The sequence below is a fragment of the Bos taurus genome, chromosome 8 (genome assembly GCF_002263795.3).
Source record: "Bos taurus isolate L1 Dominette 01449 registration number 42190680 breed Hereford chromosome 8, ARS-UCD2.0, whole genome shotgun sequence".
Classification (NCBI taxonomy): domain Eukaryota; kingdom Metazoa; phylum Chordata; class Mammalia; order Artiodactyla; family Bovidae; genus Bos; species Bos taurus.
Window position 1 is genome coordinate 22,781,052 of NC_037335.1, and position 18,491 is coordinate 22,799,542.

An 18,491-nucleotide genomic window follows, 5' to 3' on the forward strand; every position below is an offset into this window, starting at 1 on the left:
TTCTCTCACCTTCTGGCTGAATTATTCAGCGTCTTTTTTCCACGAAATTTCCTCACTGAGCTATCCTTATTTCAGCCTCTTTTCTTCACTGAAATTTCCTCACTGAGCTATCCTCATTCTATTACTCTTTATATCCTTAATTAACATTTAATTAAGCAATTGTTTCCTGATCTTCACCTACGCCGTCTCTCCTTCGAATACCCTGGATCAGTCGGGGCTGGACCCCGGCAGTGGACTGCGTTGTCCCCAGGTACATCTTGCTCTGCTCTGAGATACCTTGCTGGGTCCTAAGGAGGAAACGTGTCTGGAGCTGTGACAGGACTGGCCCTCTTGCCTCAGGGCAGCTCATCTGTGTGGTTCAGGTCCTGAGGACCTGCCTCTGTTCCAGGGAACACTTTACACTTCTCTGTTCTCCTTCCGAGTACTCAAACTGCTGCTGACTTTCAACTCCAAGTTTCCTGCGCTTTGGGCTTTTTGAGCAAGTGAGACTCCTGACCCAGGCAAGCTCCTCCTAGTGCAATCAGCAAGTGGAAGAGCCAGGTGGAGGCACAGAGGAGCCCCTGGAGACTCCACCATTGTTCACTGTGGTGCGGGGTTCCCTCTTTTTACTGTGTTTCTCTTTGAGGCGGGGCAGTCTGGACCTGCAGTGCTTGGCAGGCAGAGCAGGTGATCTCATAGGCGAGTGCCTGACAAATCTAGAAGTTTCACTCAGGTTCTGCTTTCAGTTGGTGGCTTTGCAGTCTTAAAAGGAAAATGACAACCAGAAACCATAATGGAGAATGAAACAGCTATGTGAATGAAGAGGACACCTTCATGCAGAGTGAATGAGGAGAGCATGCTGGGAATTCCTACACCGGGAGGAAGTGAATGATTGTGATATTTGAGTATAAAGATAAGATATTCACCTGACCTCTTGCCGACTGACCACATCTCTTCAAGCATCTCTACCACTTTCCAGGGAAACAACTTCGACAACCAACGAGAGGCAGAAAGCCCTTCCCAAGAGTTCATCAAATCCTGAAGCATGAATTTTTTGGATCATTGCTTTTAGGTTACTTTTCTTTTGAAAAAATCAGAGTTACAAAATGTATTGGAGTAGTTATGATCACTTCAAGGTCTTCAGAGCAACAAACAACTTAGGTAGAGCTTGTGAGTTTTTACTTCTAATATCCAAATCCTAAAGAGGGGTCAAGGATTTACAAAATGCATTGTTTTAATCAAGGTGCCATTCAGGCTTGGTGTTTAGGGAAAAAACAAAGTAAGTTTTTTACACTAAGAATTTAATGAGTGAAAAAAAATCACAAACTAACTAAATACAAAATTACATTTTCCCATGAATACACATACATAATATTATATCAACAAGATCATTTAAATATTTATAAATAGATAAATAAATACTAAAAGAGATAAATAATGGTCCAGGTAGTGAATAAGTAAATAGATCAGCTTCGGCATCTGTGAGGACCAAGTGCCTGTAGAGTAGAACATAATGTCACTTAATATTCCAGGAAATATTTGACAAATTGAATCAATTTCACTGCATGATAACAGCTGAAATGAGAGTCCTTGACATGGCAGCGCAGGAGGAAGTGTAGTCTGTTGGTCCATGAGAATCATTTCCATATTGACCCAGGTGTGTGTCAGTCCTTTCTCCTGAATCTCTCCTGCAAGTTGGTTGAGGAAGAGAAGGCTCTCATGATTTGTGCTCTGACAACCTCCCAGGCACAAGGGCTGTGTCTCTTCTCTTGCAGATAGACAGTGAGTCTGTGGAAGTATTTCCTCACAGCCAGGCTGGAGTCCTCGTTGAGTAGGGGAGCCCCTCGCAGCCCCTCCTCCTGCCTCAGACAGGCTTGCAGGTCAGTGAGCTGCTGATCCAGTGCAGCATGGAGCTTGTCCAGGAGGCTCTTGTCCCACACAGCGGCCGAGCCCTCTGTGCTGAAAAGCTGGAAGGTGTGCTGGGTCACCTCGTGGAGCACAGAGATGGCTTGAGCCTTCTGCAACTGGCTGCCACCCAGCGCCTCCTGGGGGAATGCGAAGTCATTTCTGTCCTGCAGGCAGGAGGAAGGGGAGACCCTCCTCAGTTGTCTCAGGAGCATCAGGACCCTCCTGTTGGGCAGGCTGTGGGTGTGAGGCAGGTGGCAGCCCAGAGAGCAGGTGGCGTTGCAGCTGAGCAGCAGCAGGGCCAGGAGTAAGGACCAGGCTGGGGCCATCGGGGACCTTGCAGATGCTTGTGGCCTGGGGAGGTGGGTGACTCTGAACCTGCTCTCTAGATTCTCTGAAGACCTTCCTTCAGGCCTGTGTCTTAAGTAGGAGCCCATGGTTTCCATTTTCTGAAAGTTCCCTCTTGCTTTCTACTTTTGTTTTTGTTTTTCAGTTTGCACTCTCCAAATGGGTTAAGGCAGCATTTCTCAATCATTGTTTTTTTTTTCATGTTGTCCTTCTTTCTTCTGACCACAGAGCCTTTTTAGATATATTTTAGGTGCCCTGATTGTGAAATTTTGATAGCACAGATATACTGGGTATGTTTTTATGAATTCTATGGATAACTTTTCTCTGTACATAGAAAAAGGAAGTGTAAATATTACTCTTTGTATTCAATGTAGAGTTGAGAATTACATAAAATTTTAAGCTATAACTTAAATGTGAAAGCTACTGTTTTTTTAAATTTATTATTTTATTGAGGATAATTGCTTTACAGAATTTTGTTGTATTCTATCAAACCTCAACATTAATCAGTCATAGGTATACATATATCCCCTCCTTTTTGAAACTCCCTCCCATCTTCCTCCCCATCCCACCCTTCTAGGTTGATACAGGGCCCCTGTTTGAGTTTCCTGAGCCATTCAGCAAATTCCCGTTGGCTATCTAATTTATATATGGTAATGTAAGTTTCCATGTTACTCTCTCCATACATCTCACCCTGTCCCCTCTCCCCGTGTCCATAAGTATATTCTCTAAGTCTGTTTCTCCATTCAGTTCAGTTCAGTTGCTCAGTCATGTTCAACTCTTTGCAACCCCATGAATTGCAGCACGCCAGGACTCCCTGTCCATCATTAACTCCTGGAGTTCATCCAAACTCTTGTCCATTGAGTCAGTGATGCCATCCACCCATCTCATCCTCTGTCATCCTCTTTTCCTCACGCCCCCAATCCCTCCCAGCATCAGAGTCTTTTCCAATGAGTCAACCCTTCATATGAGGTGTCCAAAGTATTGGAGTTTCAGCTTTAGCATCAGTCCTTCTAATGAATAACCAGGACTGAACTCCTTTAGAATGGACTGGTTGGATCTCCTTGCAGTCCAAGGGACTCTCAAGAGTCTTCTCCCACACCACAGTTCAAAAGCATCAATTCTTCAGTGCTCAGCTTTCTTCACAGTACGACTTTCACATCCATACAGGACCACAGGAAAAATCATAGCCTTGACTAGATGGACCTTCATTGGCAAAGTAATGTCTCTGCTTTTGAATATGCTATCTAGGTTGGTCATAACTTTCCTTCCAAGAGTAAGCATCTTTTAATTTCAAGGCTGCAATCCCCATCTGCAGTGATTTTGGAGCCCCCAAAAATAAAGTCTGACACTGTTTCTACTGTTTCCCCATCTATTTCCCATGAAGTGATGGGACCAGATGACATGATCTTAGTTTTCTGAATGTTGAGCTTTAAGCCAACTTTTTCACTTTCTTCTATCACTTTCATCAAGAGGCTCTTTAGTTCCTCTTCACTTTCTGCCACAAGGGTGGTGTCATCTGCATATCTGAGGTTATTGATATTTCTCCCAGCAATCTTGATTGCAGCTTGTGCTTCTTCCAGCCCAGCATTTATCATGATGTACTCTGCATATAAGTTAAATAAGCAGGATGAGAATATACAGCCTTGACGTACTCCTTTTCCTATTTGGAACCAGTCTGTTGTTCCATGTCCAGTTCTAACTGTTGCTTCCTGACCTGCATGCAGGTTTCTCAAGAGGCAGGTCAGGTGGTCTGGTATTCCCATCTCTTTCAGAATTTTCTACAGTTTACTGTGATCCACACAGTCCAAGGCTTTGGCATAGTCAATAAAGCAGAAATAGATGTTTTTCTGGAACCTGTTTGCTTTTTCCATTGCTGCCTTACAAATAAATTCTTCAGTACCATTTTTCTGTATTCCTTATATGTGTGTTAGAATATGATATTTAGCTTTCTCTTTCTGACTCACTTCATTCTGTATAACAGGTTCTAGGTTCATCCAGCTCATCAGAACTGACTCAAATTCGTTCCTTTTTATGGCTGAGTAATATTCCATTATGTATATGTACAACAACTTCTTTATCCATTCATCTATTGATGGACATCTAGGTTGCTTCCATGTTCTAGCTGTTGTAAATAGTGCCGCAAGAAACAGTGGGATACATGTGTCTTTTCAACCCTGGTTTCCTCAGAGTATATGCTTAGGAGGGGGATTGCTGGGTCATATGGTAGTTTTATTCATAGTTTTTTAAGGAATCTCCATAGCATCCTCCATAGTGGCTGTATCAGTTTACATTCCCACCAACAGTGCAAGAGCTTTGCCTTTTCTCCACACCCTCTCCAGCATTTATTGTTTGTAGACTTTTTCATGATGGCCATTCTGACCTGTGTGAGGTGATATCTCATTGTGATTTGATTTGCATTTCTCTAATAATGAGCGATATTGAGCATCTTTTCATGTGTTTCTTAGCTACCTGTATGTCTTCTTTGGAGAAATGACTGTTTAGGTCTTTTTCCCATTTTTTGATTGGGTTGTTTGTTTTTCTAGCATTGAGTTGTATGAGCCGCTTGTATATTTTGGAAATTAATCGTTTTCAGTTCTTTCATTTGCTATTATTTTCTCCCATTCTGAGGGTTGTCATTTCACCTTTCTTATAATTTCCTTTGCTATACAAAAGCTTTTAAGTTTAATCAGGTCCCACCTGTTTACTTTTGGTTGATTTCCATTACTCTTGGAATTGGGTCATAGAGGATCTTGCTTTGATTTATGTCATCGAGTGTTCTGCCTCTAAGGACATCAAGTGTTTTCCTCTAAGAGTTTTATTGTTTCTGGTCTTATATTTAGGTCTTTAATCCATTTTCAGTTTATCTTTGTATGTTTTGGGGAAGTGTTCTAATTTCATTCTTTTATGTGTAGCTGTCCAGTTTTCCCAGCACCATTTATTGAAGAGGCTATTGGCCCTATTGTATATTCTTGCCTCCTTTGTCAAAAATATGGTACCCATAGGTGCATGGGTTTATTTCTGGGCTTTCTATCTAGTTCCATGTGTCTATATTTCTGTTTTTGTGCCAGTAACATACTGTCTTGATGACTGTAGCTTTGTAGTGTAATCTAAGGTCAGGAAGGTTGATACCTCCAGCTGCATTATTTTTTGTCAAGACTGCATTGACTATTCAGGGTCTTTTGGGTTTCCATATGAATTGTGAAATTTTTTGTTCTACTTCTGTGAAAAATTCCATTGGTGATTTGGTAGGGATCGCATTGAATCTGTTGATTGCATTTTGTAGTAGAGTCATTTTCACAATATTGATTCTTCCTACCCAGGAACATGGAATATCTCTCCATCTGTTTATGTCATCTTTGATTTCTTTCTTCAGTGTCTCATAATTTTCTGTGTAAAGTTCTTTTGTCTCCTTAGGTAGGTTTATTCCTAGGTATTTGGTTCTTTTTGTTGCAATGGTGAATGGGATTGATTCCTTAATTTCTCTTTATGATTTTTCATTGTTAGTATATAGAAATGCAAGTGATTTCTATGTATTGATTTTGTATCCTGCAACCTTGCTAAATTCATTGATTAGCTCTAGTAATTTTCTAATACTATCTTTAGGGTTTTCTATGTACAGTAGCATGTCATCTGCAAATAGTGAGAGGTTTACTTCATCTTTTCCTATCTAGATTCCTTTATTTCCTTTTCTTCTGTGATCGCTGAGGCTAGGACTTCCAGAACTATGTTGAATAATGGTGGAGAAAGTGGACACCCTTGTTTTGTTCCTGATCTTAGGGGGCATGCTTTCAGCTTTTCACCATTGAAAATAACATTTCCTGTAGGTTTATCATATATGGCCTTCACTATGTTGAGGTAGGTTCCTTCTATGCCCATTTTTTGAAGAGGTTTAATCATAAATGGGTGCTGAATTTTGTCAAAGGCTTTTTCTGTGTCTTTTGAGATCATGTGGTTTTATTTTTCAATTTGTTGATGTGGTGTATCACATTGATTGATTTGTGTATATGGAAGAATCCTTGCATCCCTGGAATAAGCCCAAGTTGATCATGGTGTATGAGCTTTTTGATGTGTTGCTGAATTCTGTTTGCTAAAATTTTGTGGAGGATTTTTGCATCTATGTTCATCAGTGATACTGGCTGGTAGTTTTCTTTTTGTGTGTTGTCTTTGTCTGGTTTTGGTATCAGGGTGATGGTGGCCTTGTAGAATGAGTTTGGATGTGTTCTTTCCCCTGTAATTTTTTGAAAGAGTTTTAGAAGGATAGGCATTAGCTCTTCTCTAAATGTTTGATAGAATTCTCCTGTGAAGCCCTCTGGTCCTGGGCTTCTGTTTTTTGGGGAGATTTTTTTTTTTTTTAATCACACCTTCAATTTCAGTGCTTGTAATTGGGTTGTTCATAATTTCTATTTCTTCCTGGTACAGTCTTCGAAGATTGAACTTTTCTAAGAGCCTGTCCATTTCTTCCAGGTTATCCATTTTATTGCCATATAGTTGTTCATAATACTCTCTTATAATCCAATTATTTCTGCACTGTCTGTTGTAACCTCTCCTTTTTCATTTCTAATTTTGTTGATTCGATTCTTCTCTCTTTGTTTCTTGATGAGTCTGGCTTGTCAATTTTGTTTATTTTCTCAAAGAACCAGCTTTTAGTTTTATTAATCTTTAATATTCTTTATTTCATTTCTTTTTCATTGATGTCTGCTCAGATCTTTGTGATTTCTTTCCTTCTACTAATTTTGGGGGGTTTTTGTACTTCTTTTTCCAGCTGTTTTCGGATTAAAGCTGGGTTGTCTATTCAATGATTTTCTTGTTTCTTGAGGTAAGATTGTATTGCAATAAACTTCCATCTTTGGACTGCTTTTGCTGCATCTCATAGGTTTTGAGTTGTATTTTCATTATTTGCTTCTAGAAAATTTTTTTATTTCCCTTTTGATTTCTTCAGTAATCTGTTGATTATTTAGAAATGTGTTGTATAATTTCCTTGTGTTTCTGTTTCTTACATTTTTTCCCTTGTAATTAATATCTAGTCTCATAGTGTTGTGGTTGGAGAAGAAGCTTGATATGATTTCAATTTTCTTAAATTTACCAAGGGTTGATTTGTGACACAAGATCTGGTCTATCCTGGAGAATGTTCCATGTGCACTTGAGAAGAAGGTGTATTCTTCTTAATTTGGATGGAATGTCCTGAAGATATCAATGAGATCCGTCTCATCTAATGTATCATTTTAAGACTTGTGTTTCCTTAGTAATTTTCTGTTTTGATGATCTCTCCATTGGTGTGAGTGGGGTATTAAAGTCCCCTACTGTTATTGTTTTCCTGTCAATTTCTCTTTTATGTCTGTTAGTGTTTGTCTTATGTATTGAGGTGCCCCTATGTTGGGTGCATAGATATTTACAATTGTTATGTCTTCCTCTTGGATTGATCTGTTGATCGTTATGTAGTGTCCTTCCTTATCTCTTGTAATCTTTATTTTAAGGTCAGTTTTGTCTGATACGAGGATTGCTACTCCAGCTTTCTTTTGCTTCCCATGTGCATGGGTGCCGAGGTCCAGCCCCGGCTGATCCAGGGTATTCGAAGGGGAAACGGAGTCGGCGACTATTTACATATTTATCAAAGATATAAAGAGTAATAGAATGAGGATAGCTCAGTAGGAAAATTCAGTGGAGAAAAGAGGCTGAGTAGCTTGGTTTACGCGGGAGACCAATAAAACTTCAAGACAAGAAGTTTGCACCACTTACGTAGGCCGCAGCTGTCCTTCATTCTCCTGAAGGAGAGGAGACACTGAGGCCTCCCCGGTCGGATCTTAGAAGCCCAGGCATAATTAGTAAGCATGGTGGGTTCCGCGCTCCAGATGGAGACTCAGCTGGAAGTTAAAGGGAAGAATGACATGGGGAGACCAAGCGTTGGTGAGCAAGGCCCGTAGCTTTATTTTCAACAGGGGCTTATATACCCTAAGTTACACATAGAGGATAATAGGGGCTGCAAAGTCAGCAGTTTTTGATCCTTATCAAAAACCAGGGTTTCTTTCCTGCAAATTTATCGTATACAAATGGTTTAGGTGATTTACATCATCTTCTGGCCAGAAGGCCTATTAACATTTTATGACTCTTGACAAGGACTTATCAACAAAGACTTATTTTCTCTAAGAGTAATTATTTTAAGGTTTGGCGCCATCTTCCGAAGATAAAATTGCATTCCTATAGGGCGGATGTGTAATGGGCTTACAACAAAGGAAAGAATTTATTACCTTAAGGGTCTAAAGTTACTAACACCAAGGCCACTACTTACTTTTTCTACATACCAACTATATTAATTAATACACATTCAAGGATACAATTCAGGGGATGTGAAAACTTGGCAACAAGCATTGGCTCATCAATGAAATCCTTTACTAGTTTATTCTGACAGTTTCTAACTCTCTGAGAGGCTGTAAACTATTTGAATATCTTAAGATTCCCGTGCCTCTGGGAGACTGTAAACAATCGGATGCATAGCTGTAGGAGTCCGGGTAAACTTGTCAGGCGAGTTAGAGAGCCATCTGAGGGGTTTGGATTTAAACACTCCTAATTGCCCAGGAACTTTATTAATTGGAGCTGTAAGTTAAGTCTTTGACAGAGAGAGCGAGATGGTGGTGGAGGACAGCCCCCAGTAAAGTCAGAGGTGAGAGCACAAAGCAATAAAGTAGGCAGACTCTGGTTTTTTGGGGGAAGATGCTCGAGAATATCCGGGGAGACTCCCGAGGCTTGATCCCGCCTTTGCGTATGCCGAGCCTCCTTCCTCATGACCTTTGTCACGAGCGGAATGTCTCTCGCCGGCTCCCGGCACATGGGATATATTTTTGCATCCTCTCACTTTCAGTCTATGTGTGTCTTGAGGTCTGAAGTGGGTCTCTTGTAGACAACATATATATGGGTATTGTTTTTGTATCCATTCAGCCAGTCTGTATCTTTTGGTTGGAGCACTTAATCCATTTACATTCAAAGTAATTATTGATATATATGTTCCTATTGCCATTTTCTTAATTGTTGGGGGTTGATTTTATAGATCCTTTTCCTTCTGTTGTATTTCTTGACTATATAAGTCCATTTAACATTTGCTGTAAAGCTAGTTTGGTGGTACTGACTTATCTTTTGCTTGTCTGAAAAGCTTTTTATTTCTCCATCAATTTTGAATGAGATCCTTGCCAGTGACAGTAGTCTTGGTTGTAGATTTTTTCCCTTTCAGTCCTTTAAATATATCCTGCCATTCCCTTCTGGCCTGCAGAGTTTCTGCTGAAAGATCAGCTGTTAAGCATATGGGGTTTCCCTTGTATGTTACTTTTTCCTTCTCCCTTGCTGCTTTTAATATTCTTTATTTGTGTTTAGTCTTTGTTAGTTTGATTGGTATGTGTCTTGGCGTGTTTCTCCTTGGGATTATCCTGTATGGGAATCGTGCTTCTTGGATTTGATTGACTATTTCCTTTTCCATGTTGGGGAAATTTTCAACTTTAATCTCTTCAAAATTTTTCTCATACCCTTTCTTTCTTTATGTTTTTCTGGGACCCCCTATAATTCAAATGTTGGTGCATTTAATATGGTCCCAGAGGTCTCTGAGACCATCTTCATTTCTTTTGATTCTTTTAACTTTATTCTGCTCTTCAGAAGTTATTTCCACCATTTTATCTTCCAGCTCACTGATTCGTTCTTCTGCTTCAAATAGTCTGCTATGGGGTCACAGAGTCGGACACAACTGCAGTGACTTAGCAGCAGCAGCAGCAGCAGTAGCATCAGCAGAGTACTTTTAATTTTGGTAATTGTGTTTTTTGTCTCTGTATGCTTATTCTTTAATTCTTCTAGGTCTTTGTTAATGGATTCTTGTTTTCTCTCCATTTCGCTTTTAAGATTTCTGATCATCTTTACTATCATTATTCCGAATTCTTTTTCAGGTATTTTGCCTATTTCCTCTTCATTTGTTTGGACTTCTGTGTTTCTAGTTTGTTCTTTCATTTGTGTAGTATTTCTCCACCTTTTCATGACGATTTTTTTTTAACTTATTTTGTCTGAGGTCTCGTTTTCTCAGGTTTCAAGGTTGAATTCTTTCTTCCTTTTGGTTTCTGCTCTCCTAAGTTTGGTCCAATGGTTTGTGTAAGTTTCTTATAGGGTGAAATTTGTGCTCAGTTTTTGTTTGTTTTTCCTCTAAGTGGCAAGGCTGAGTGAGGTGGTAATCATGTCTGCTGATGATTGGGTTTGTATTTTTGCTTTGTTTGTTGTTTAGATGAGGTGTCCTGCACAGGTTGCTACTGGTGATTGGGTGATGCTGGGTCTTGTATTCCAGTGCTTTCCTTTGTCTGAGTTCTCACTATTTGATACCCACTAGGGTTAGTTCTCTGGTAGTCTAGGGTCTTGGAGTGAGTGCTCCCACTCCAAAGGCTCAGGGCTTGATTTGTGGTCAGGAATAAAGATTCCACAAGTGGTTTGTTATGGCATTAAGTGAGATTAAAATGAATATCCAAAACGAGAAACCAAAGATGAATCCCAGACAAATAGCAGTTACAAAATCAGGTAAATAATAATTAAAATAATGGAATATACATATATGCACATACACCCATGAGCAATGTCAAAACTGTCCAACAAAAATAAAGTACATTAGACTGACCTGGTGAAAAAAAGGAAATAAAAAATTATATTTACCAATTAATCACAAAAGTACACAGACTGGAAAACAAAGCTAAAGCAAGGTGCCAAGTAGGGAATAAAGCAATAAAAACAAAACTAAGAAATATGTTGAGAGAAAAGGAAAGAAAGACATGAAAGAAAGAATAGATATGCAAAGTTAAATAGAGGTAGATGAAGAAGATTTATATACATTAAAAATTAACTGCAAGGGGAAAAGAGCAGTAGGAAAGGCACACAAAGGAATAAGTATAGAAATAATATGATATGTTTAAAAAATCATAAGTTAAAATTATAAAAAAGAGAAAAGAGAAAAAAAACAGAAGAATAAAGAAAACAGGAGAAAAAAACAAAAGGATAGCTAGGCAGACTGCAAAAAGCCTAGTGTGGATCCAGAGCCCTCTACCAATAAAAAGTTTGAACAAATATACATGCATATGTATACATCCATAAGCAAAATCAGAACAGTCCACCAAAAATAAAGTACTATAGACTGACCCAGCAAACAAAGGAAACCAAAAAGTATATCTACCAGAACAAAACTAAGAAATCTACTGAATTATACTTTAACTTTATAAACTAAGTATCCTGAGTGAGTTTTAATGTCATATGTTTAGTTATATAAGTAGGAATGTATCAAATTACATATTCAAATAGAACTTACATAAATACTTTATAATCATACCAAGGTATAGACACTCTTGAAAGTCATTCAAAGCTGCTCAAATCATTGAATAACTTAAAATAGTTCTTTAATATTTATTTTAGGTATTTAACATTGAATTTTCTTCATATCAGAAAGTAATTTTTCATTTTAATTAATGCTAGATATTCATCTGGATATTATCAACATTTTTTTTCTTTTCAACACTTGGATAGGTGAATAGCTATAGTAGAATTACATAAAAATATATTTTTTGTATTTTATTTACAAATACAATTTTCCATTTTTATTTAATTTCTGGAGCCCAAATAACACTGAGGTTCAAACATAAGCAACATGCCCAAGACATCCAATGGTTGCTCATAAGTATAGAAAGGCCACCTCTCACAAGATGACTTTGAGATGAAGCAAAGGAAGGAGAGAAAGTCCTCCAGTGAACCATCAAGTCGCCTTAGGTTGCACCACTGACCTTGTATACAATTTGTTTATATTCCATAAACTCAATCTCAATGCTCCTCTTACATATGATACACAAGAAATGCCAAAGTGAGAAATAAATACTAAGGAGTCCAATTTTGTTGTATCAGATTGGGTTTTGAAGTGTAATAATAAATCATTGTAATGACAAGCTTTGTTCATGTTTCAGAAAACTAATGTCTGCATGTGTGGCAGCATATCATCCCCAGTGAGAAAACATGATTTAGGAATCACCATCCATGTGAATCTCTCTCTCTGTTCATTTGCATTAAATTTCATATTTTCCAAATGACTTCCAACTTCCAATCCAAGTCTATTCTTTTAAAATAAAAGGAAACCATCTTTGTAATTAATTCAGAATGGGATAAATATTGATTATTCCATGGGAAGATTTAACTTTTGGCTCTGCTCCGGAATCCTTTTGAATTTGCAGTGGATTTTATGTTGTCTTGTCCCCTTATGTTCCAAACTTCAAATAAGAGATATGTGACCATCTTTGGCAAATCAGCTCTGTAGTGACTGAACTCTGCCTTCTTCTCTGTGGTATCCTCTGTACCAGGCCCAGTGTAATTGCTCAACAAGTTGTTTTCTGGTTATTTATTTACTTATTCACTTCTGGATGCACCGGGTCTTCACTGCTTGCCTGGACTTTCGTCAGTTGTGGCAAGTGGGGATCGCTCTTCCTCGCAGTACCCGCTTTACTTGCTGTGTGGTCCTCCTCAGGCTCTAGCGTGCAGGCTTCAGGAGTTGCAGCGTGTGGGCTCTAGAGCAGGGTCTCAGTAACAGGGGAGCACTGTCTTTGTTGTTCCGTGGCAGGTGGACACTTCCTGGACCAGGGATCTAATCTGTCTCTCCTAAGGAAAGATTCTTATTCACTGTACCATCAGATAAGTCCTCAACAAGTAATTGTAGCTAAAGCAGTTTCTCAGATTTCCTCCTACTACTGGAAGGCATTTACAAATGACCCAGCTATTTTGCTTCATCTGGGCCCTATTTCCTGGAACTATAATAGACAGCGTCTGGTATTTCCACTCTATTCCTGCTGGTACCAGTCATACTGAGTTTGTTGCTAAAACCACAAGGAGTCTCCTTCCTTGAAGGCACATGTGGTCTGGGGATTCAAGTACTAAGTGCAGCACACTTTTCAGCCTTTGCCCAGCACTATATTAAACTCAGGAGGATGCCTCACCCATAATTGTGCTCAACTAGGTCATGATTCCAGAAAACATCTACTTCTACTGCATTGACGACACTAAAGCCTTTGAATGTGTAGATCACAACAAACTGTGAAAAACTCTTCAAGAGAAAGGAATACCAGGCCACCTTACCTGCCTCCTGAGAAATCTGTATGCAGGTCAAGAAGGAACAATTAGCACTGGACATGGAACAAAAGACTGGTTCCAAACTGGGAAAAGAGTACATCAAGACTGTATACTGCCAGCCTGCTTATTTCATTTATATCCAGAGTACATCATGTGAAATGCTGGGCTGGATGAAGCACAAGCTGGAATCAAGATTGACAGGAGACATATCAATAACCTCAGACATGCAGATGACACCACTCTTATGGCAAAAGCAAAGAGAAACTAAAGGAACACTTTCTCTAATGATTAAAGTGAAAGAGGAGAGTGAAAAAGCTGGTTTAATACCTAAAACATTCAGAAAATGAAGATCATGGCATCTAGTCCCATCACTTCATGGAAAATACATGGGGAAACAATGAAAAGAGAGACAGACTTTATTTTCTTGGGCCCCAAAATCACAGATGGTGACTGCAGCCATGAAATTAAAAGACACTTGTTCCTTGGAAGAAAAGTTATGACAAACCTAGACAGCATATTAAAAAGCAGAGACATTACTCTACCGCCAAAGGTCCATCTAGTCAAAGCCATAGTTTTTCCAGTAGTCAGGTATGTATGTGAGTGTTGGACTATAAAGAAATCTGAGCACCGAAGAATCGATGCTTTTGAACTGTGGTGTTGAAGAAGACCCCTGAGAGTCCTTTGGACTACAAGGAGATCCAACCAGTCCATCCTAAAGAAAACTAGTCCTGAATATTCATTGGAAGGACTGATGCTGAAGCTAAAACTCCAATACTTTGGCCACCTGATGTGAAGAACTGACTTATTAGTAAAGACCCTGATGCTGGAATGATTGAAGGCAGGAATAGAAGGGGATGACAGAGGATGAGATGATTGGATGTCATCACTGACTCGTTGGACATGAGTTTGAACAAGGTCTGGGAGTTGGTGATGGGCAGGAAAGCTGGAATGCTGCAGTGCATGGGGTCACAAAGAGTTGGACATGACTGAGGGACTGAATTCAAATGACGTCATAACAGAAAGTGAGTCGGACATGACTGAAGCGACTTAGCAGCAGCATGACAGAAAAGAACATGCCGGGTGTCATATACAGAGCCATGTATCTGAACTCAAATTCTCCCTGATGCTCATAGCTCACAGCAACCAGGCAGTTTACCACAATACTCGGTGGATCTTTACCGACATGGCAATTGATCCAGACACTTCAGAGAATCCTTGCAAGGAATGATGAATGATCATTTTCATGCTCCATTTTATTCTACTGCATTGGCTGTTGAGTTCCATTTCAGTATGACTTCCAGTATTTGACAGGTAATAATTAAAGCCTTATGACAGGTTGAAAATCTAGAGTTTGGATATGAATCCTTGATTTCCTTTTATTGCTTGCTAACCTGCTCTTTTTTTTTTTTTTTTGGCTCAGCATGACTATATTCTTACAAGCATGTAGACTTTAAAGCCATTTATGTCTGAATGGTTCAGTCAGTTCAGTTCAGTTCAGTCACTCAGTGATGTCCGATTCTTTGCGATCCTGTAAATCGCAGCATGCCAGGCCGCCCTGTCCATCAAAACTCCTGGAGTTTACTCAACTCATGTCCATCAAGTCGGTGATGCCATCCAAGCATCTCATCCTCTGTCGTCCCCTTCTGCTCCTGCCCCTAATCCCTCCCAGCATCAGAGTCTTTTCCAATGAGTCAACTCTTCACATGAGATGGCCAAAGTACTAGAGTTTCAGCTTTAGCATCATTCCTTCCAAAGAACACCCAGGGCTGATCTCCTTCAGAATGGACTGGTTGGATCTCCTTGCAGTCCAAGGGACTCTCAAGAGTCTTCTCCAACACCACAGTTCAAAAGCATCAATTCTTCAGCTCTCAGCCTTCTTCACAGTCCAACTCTCACATCCATACATGACCACTGGAAAAACCAAAGCCTTGACTAGACGGACATTTGTTGGCAAAGTAATGTCTCTGCTTTTTAATACACTATCTAGTTTGGTCATAACTTTCCTTCCACAGAGTAAGTGTCTTTTGATTTCATGGCTGCAATCACCATCTGCAGTGATTTTGGAGTCCCCCCAAAATAAATTCTGACACTGTTTCCACTGTTTCCCCATCTATTTCGCATAAAGTGATGGGACCAGATGCCATGATCTTAGTTTTCTGAATGTTGAGCTTTAAGCCAACTTTTTCACTCTCCTCTTTCACTTTCATCAAGAGACTTTTTAGTTCCTCTTCACTTTCTGCCATAACGGTGGTGTCATCTGCATATCTGAGATTATTGATATTTCTCCCAGCAATCTTGATTCCAGCTTGTGCTTCTTCCAGCCCAGCGTTTCTCATGATGTACTCTGCATAGAAGTTAAATAAGTAGGGTGACAGTACACAGCCTTGACCTATTCCTTTTCCTATTTGGAACCAGTCTGTTGTTTCATATCCAGTTCTAACTGTTGCTTCCTGACCTGCATATAGGTTTCTCAAGAGGCAGGTCAGGTGGTCTGGTATTCCCATCTCTTTCAGAATTGTCCACAGTTTATTATGATCCACACAGTCAAAGGCTTTGGCATAGTCAATAAAGCAGAAATAGATATTTTTCTGGAACTCTCTTGCCTTTTCCATGATCCAGCAGATGTTGGCAATTTGATCTCTGGTTCCTCTGCATTTTCTATAACCATCTTGAACATCTGGAAGTTCCCAGTTCATGTATTGTTGAAGCCTGTCTTGGAGAATTTTGAGCATTACTTTACTAGCATGTGAGATGAGTGCAATAGTGCGGTAGTTTGAGCATTCTTTGGCATTGCCTTTCTTTGGGATTGGAATGAAAACTGACCTTTTCCAGTCCTGTGGCCACTGCTGAGTTTTCCAAATTTGCTGGCATACTGAGTGCAGCACTCACAGCATCATCTTTCAGGATTTGAAATTGCTCCACTGGAATTCCATCACCTCCACTAGCTTTGTTCGTAGTGATGCTTTCTAAGGCCCATTTGACTTCACATTCCAGTATGTCTGGCTCTAGGTGAATGATCACACCATCATGATTATCTTGGTCATCAAGATCTTTTCTGAGTGGTTGCTGCTAAGTCACTTCAGTCGTGTCTGACTCTGTGTGACTCCATAGACGGCAGCCCACCAGGCTGCCTTGTCCCTGGGATTCTCCAGGCAGAATGATGGAGTGGGTTGCCATTTCCTTCTGAATGGTTGAAAGTGAAGTGAAGTCGCTCAGCTGTGTCCGACTCTTCGTGACCCCATGGACTGCAGCCCACCAGGCTCCTCCATCCATGGGATTTTCCGGGAAAGAGTACTGGAGTGGGTTGCCATTGCCTTCTCCAGGGTAGACAGCTAGTCACCAGCAAAGTGGGCTTCAAACCCAGGCCTCAGATCCATCTGCCTTTGGAAACACTAGAGTGATTTTTAGAATTTATAGTAACCCCATGTGCTCGTTTTACGGGCCACTCCCCACATACATACGCTGAGGGTCCCCAGGATGAGAAATGCAGGCCAGCATTAGACCCTTTGGTGGTTTATAAGCATTTGTTTATAAGGAAACAAAAAAGTTTGCTACTTACAGTTCCAAAACAATATAATAATCTTCAGTATCAAAAAAGTCTTTAATCATGATGATATAAGGATGATTTAGTTTCTCATATCTTGAAGTACTAAACCCCAAACTAATGTTTTCATGTGACAGACCTTTTGGGATATGCTTAGGGTGTGGGGATGGAGACCTCACAAAAGGAAATAATGCCCTTATAAAAGAGGTGGATATAAACTATTCCCTCTCCTGCCCTGTGATGATACAAGGAGAACTCTGCAGTGTGAGACCTGAAGCATGCTCTCACCACAACTGGACCATGCTGACTTCCAGTTCTCAGATATCCAGACTCGAGAACTAACTTGCAGAAATACATTTCTGGTCTTTGCAAACGACCCAGTCTATGCTCTTTTGTTGAAGAAGCTTGAACAATAAGATATAACATGTCCTGTTTTATCCTAAGAATACCTCCAGGAGTCTGTAAAATACCTGAAAGGAGAAATCAACTTCCTCAACCCTGTTCCTAGACATTTTGTCTGGGCTGAAACATTTCTTGAGGTCAATCATATTCATGTAACATCAATTCACAAGGATGGTAATGATAGGAGAAACAATAATGCCAACATCTGTTAATAGATATGATGTGATAACACACTAATTTAAATATTCTTCACAGTTCTACAAGGGAGGATATGATGAAATAACATGTGAGAGAATTTTTAAAGATCATTTGCAGAAATATTTTCCTCAAGTTTGCATTTTCAACATTTGGAAGGTATGGTGAGTGGAAGATCCACTGTCCACTTTTAGTTCAGTGATTCTCAAGTACTTGCAAGGAGCTGCCTGATCATTCTTTCGTTGTCTCCCTCAGGTAATAAGGAAATATTTTGTCTACACTTGTAGATGTTTTCCTCATTGGCCTATGCCTTTGGGACTCAACCTAAATGCTTCCTTCAAATAGTCTATGATGCTCTGAACTCTGACTGACATCTCTGTCATCTTCCCCAAGCTGAAACTGTGATATAACAGTTTGTCAGAGTGTGTGCAAGCAAGAACATTGGATTTCCCCTTGCACACCCACCCAGAGCTCCATTAGGACAAATAGTGCAAAAATGAAAAAATGGTCTTGTGCACTGAACTTGTCTTCTCCTCTCTTAATCATCCAATTATTTCCCAACTTCCTTGCCATGAGACTCCCATGAGGATAAGTCCAGGCCGTGTGATGTGAGAAGTGCTATTACCCCATCTACTCCTGCTCCTTGGAAGCATCCCATGTGATCCACCAGACTTTTCTCTTTGCCTTCAAGGAGAATAGACTCAAGTGTGACCGACAAATTTGGAGTCACAGGTTGATGATGAAAAAAAATCTCAAAACAATGGCACCAATGTTCTCAACTCACTCTTTGGAGGAGAGCAAACTAGAAGATTTACCTGATCAAGGCCTGCGTTGTGCTCTTCGAAGACAGAAAGAAAAGTGTCCACTAGATTCAAATTCCTGAGACTTTGCTGTTTACATGTTAAAGAAGAAGAAGCTAAGCATTAGGTTAACTGACAAATACCTTTAACAACATACTCTCTTAAAAACTTTTCCATAAAAAAATAAATTTCATAGGTTGAAA

General features: G+C 39.8%; 1 protein-coding gene across 1 annotated transcript; it reads right to left on the reverse strand.

The window, feature by feature from the left end:
- Positions 1–1,548: 1,548 nt before the first annotated feature.
- On the reverse strand, positions 1,549–2,353 carry LOC618947 (interferon alpha-B-like). Its single transcript, XM_002689514.5, has one exon. The coding sequence runs from the start codon at positions 2,328–2,330 to the stop codon at positions 1,644–1,646; it is 687 nt and encodes a 228-aa protein (XP_002689560.2). The 5' UTR covers positions 2,331–2,353; the 3' UTR covers positions 1,549–1,643.
- Between the last annotated feature and the right edge of the window lie 16,138 nt (positions 2,354–18,491).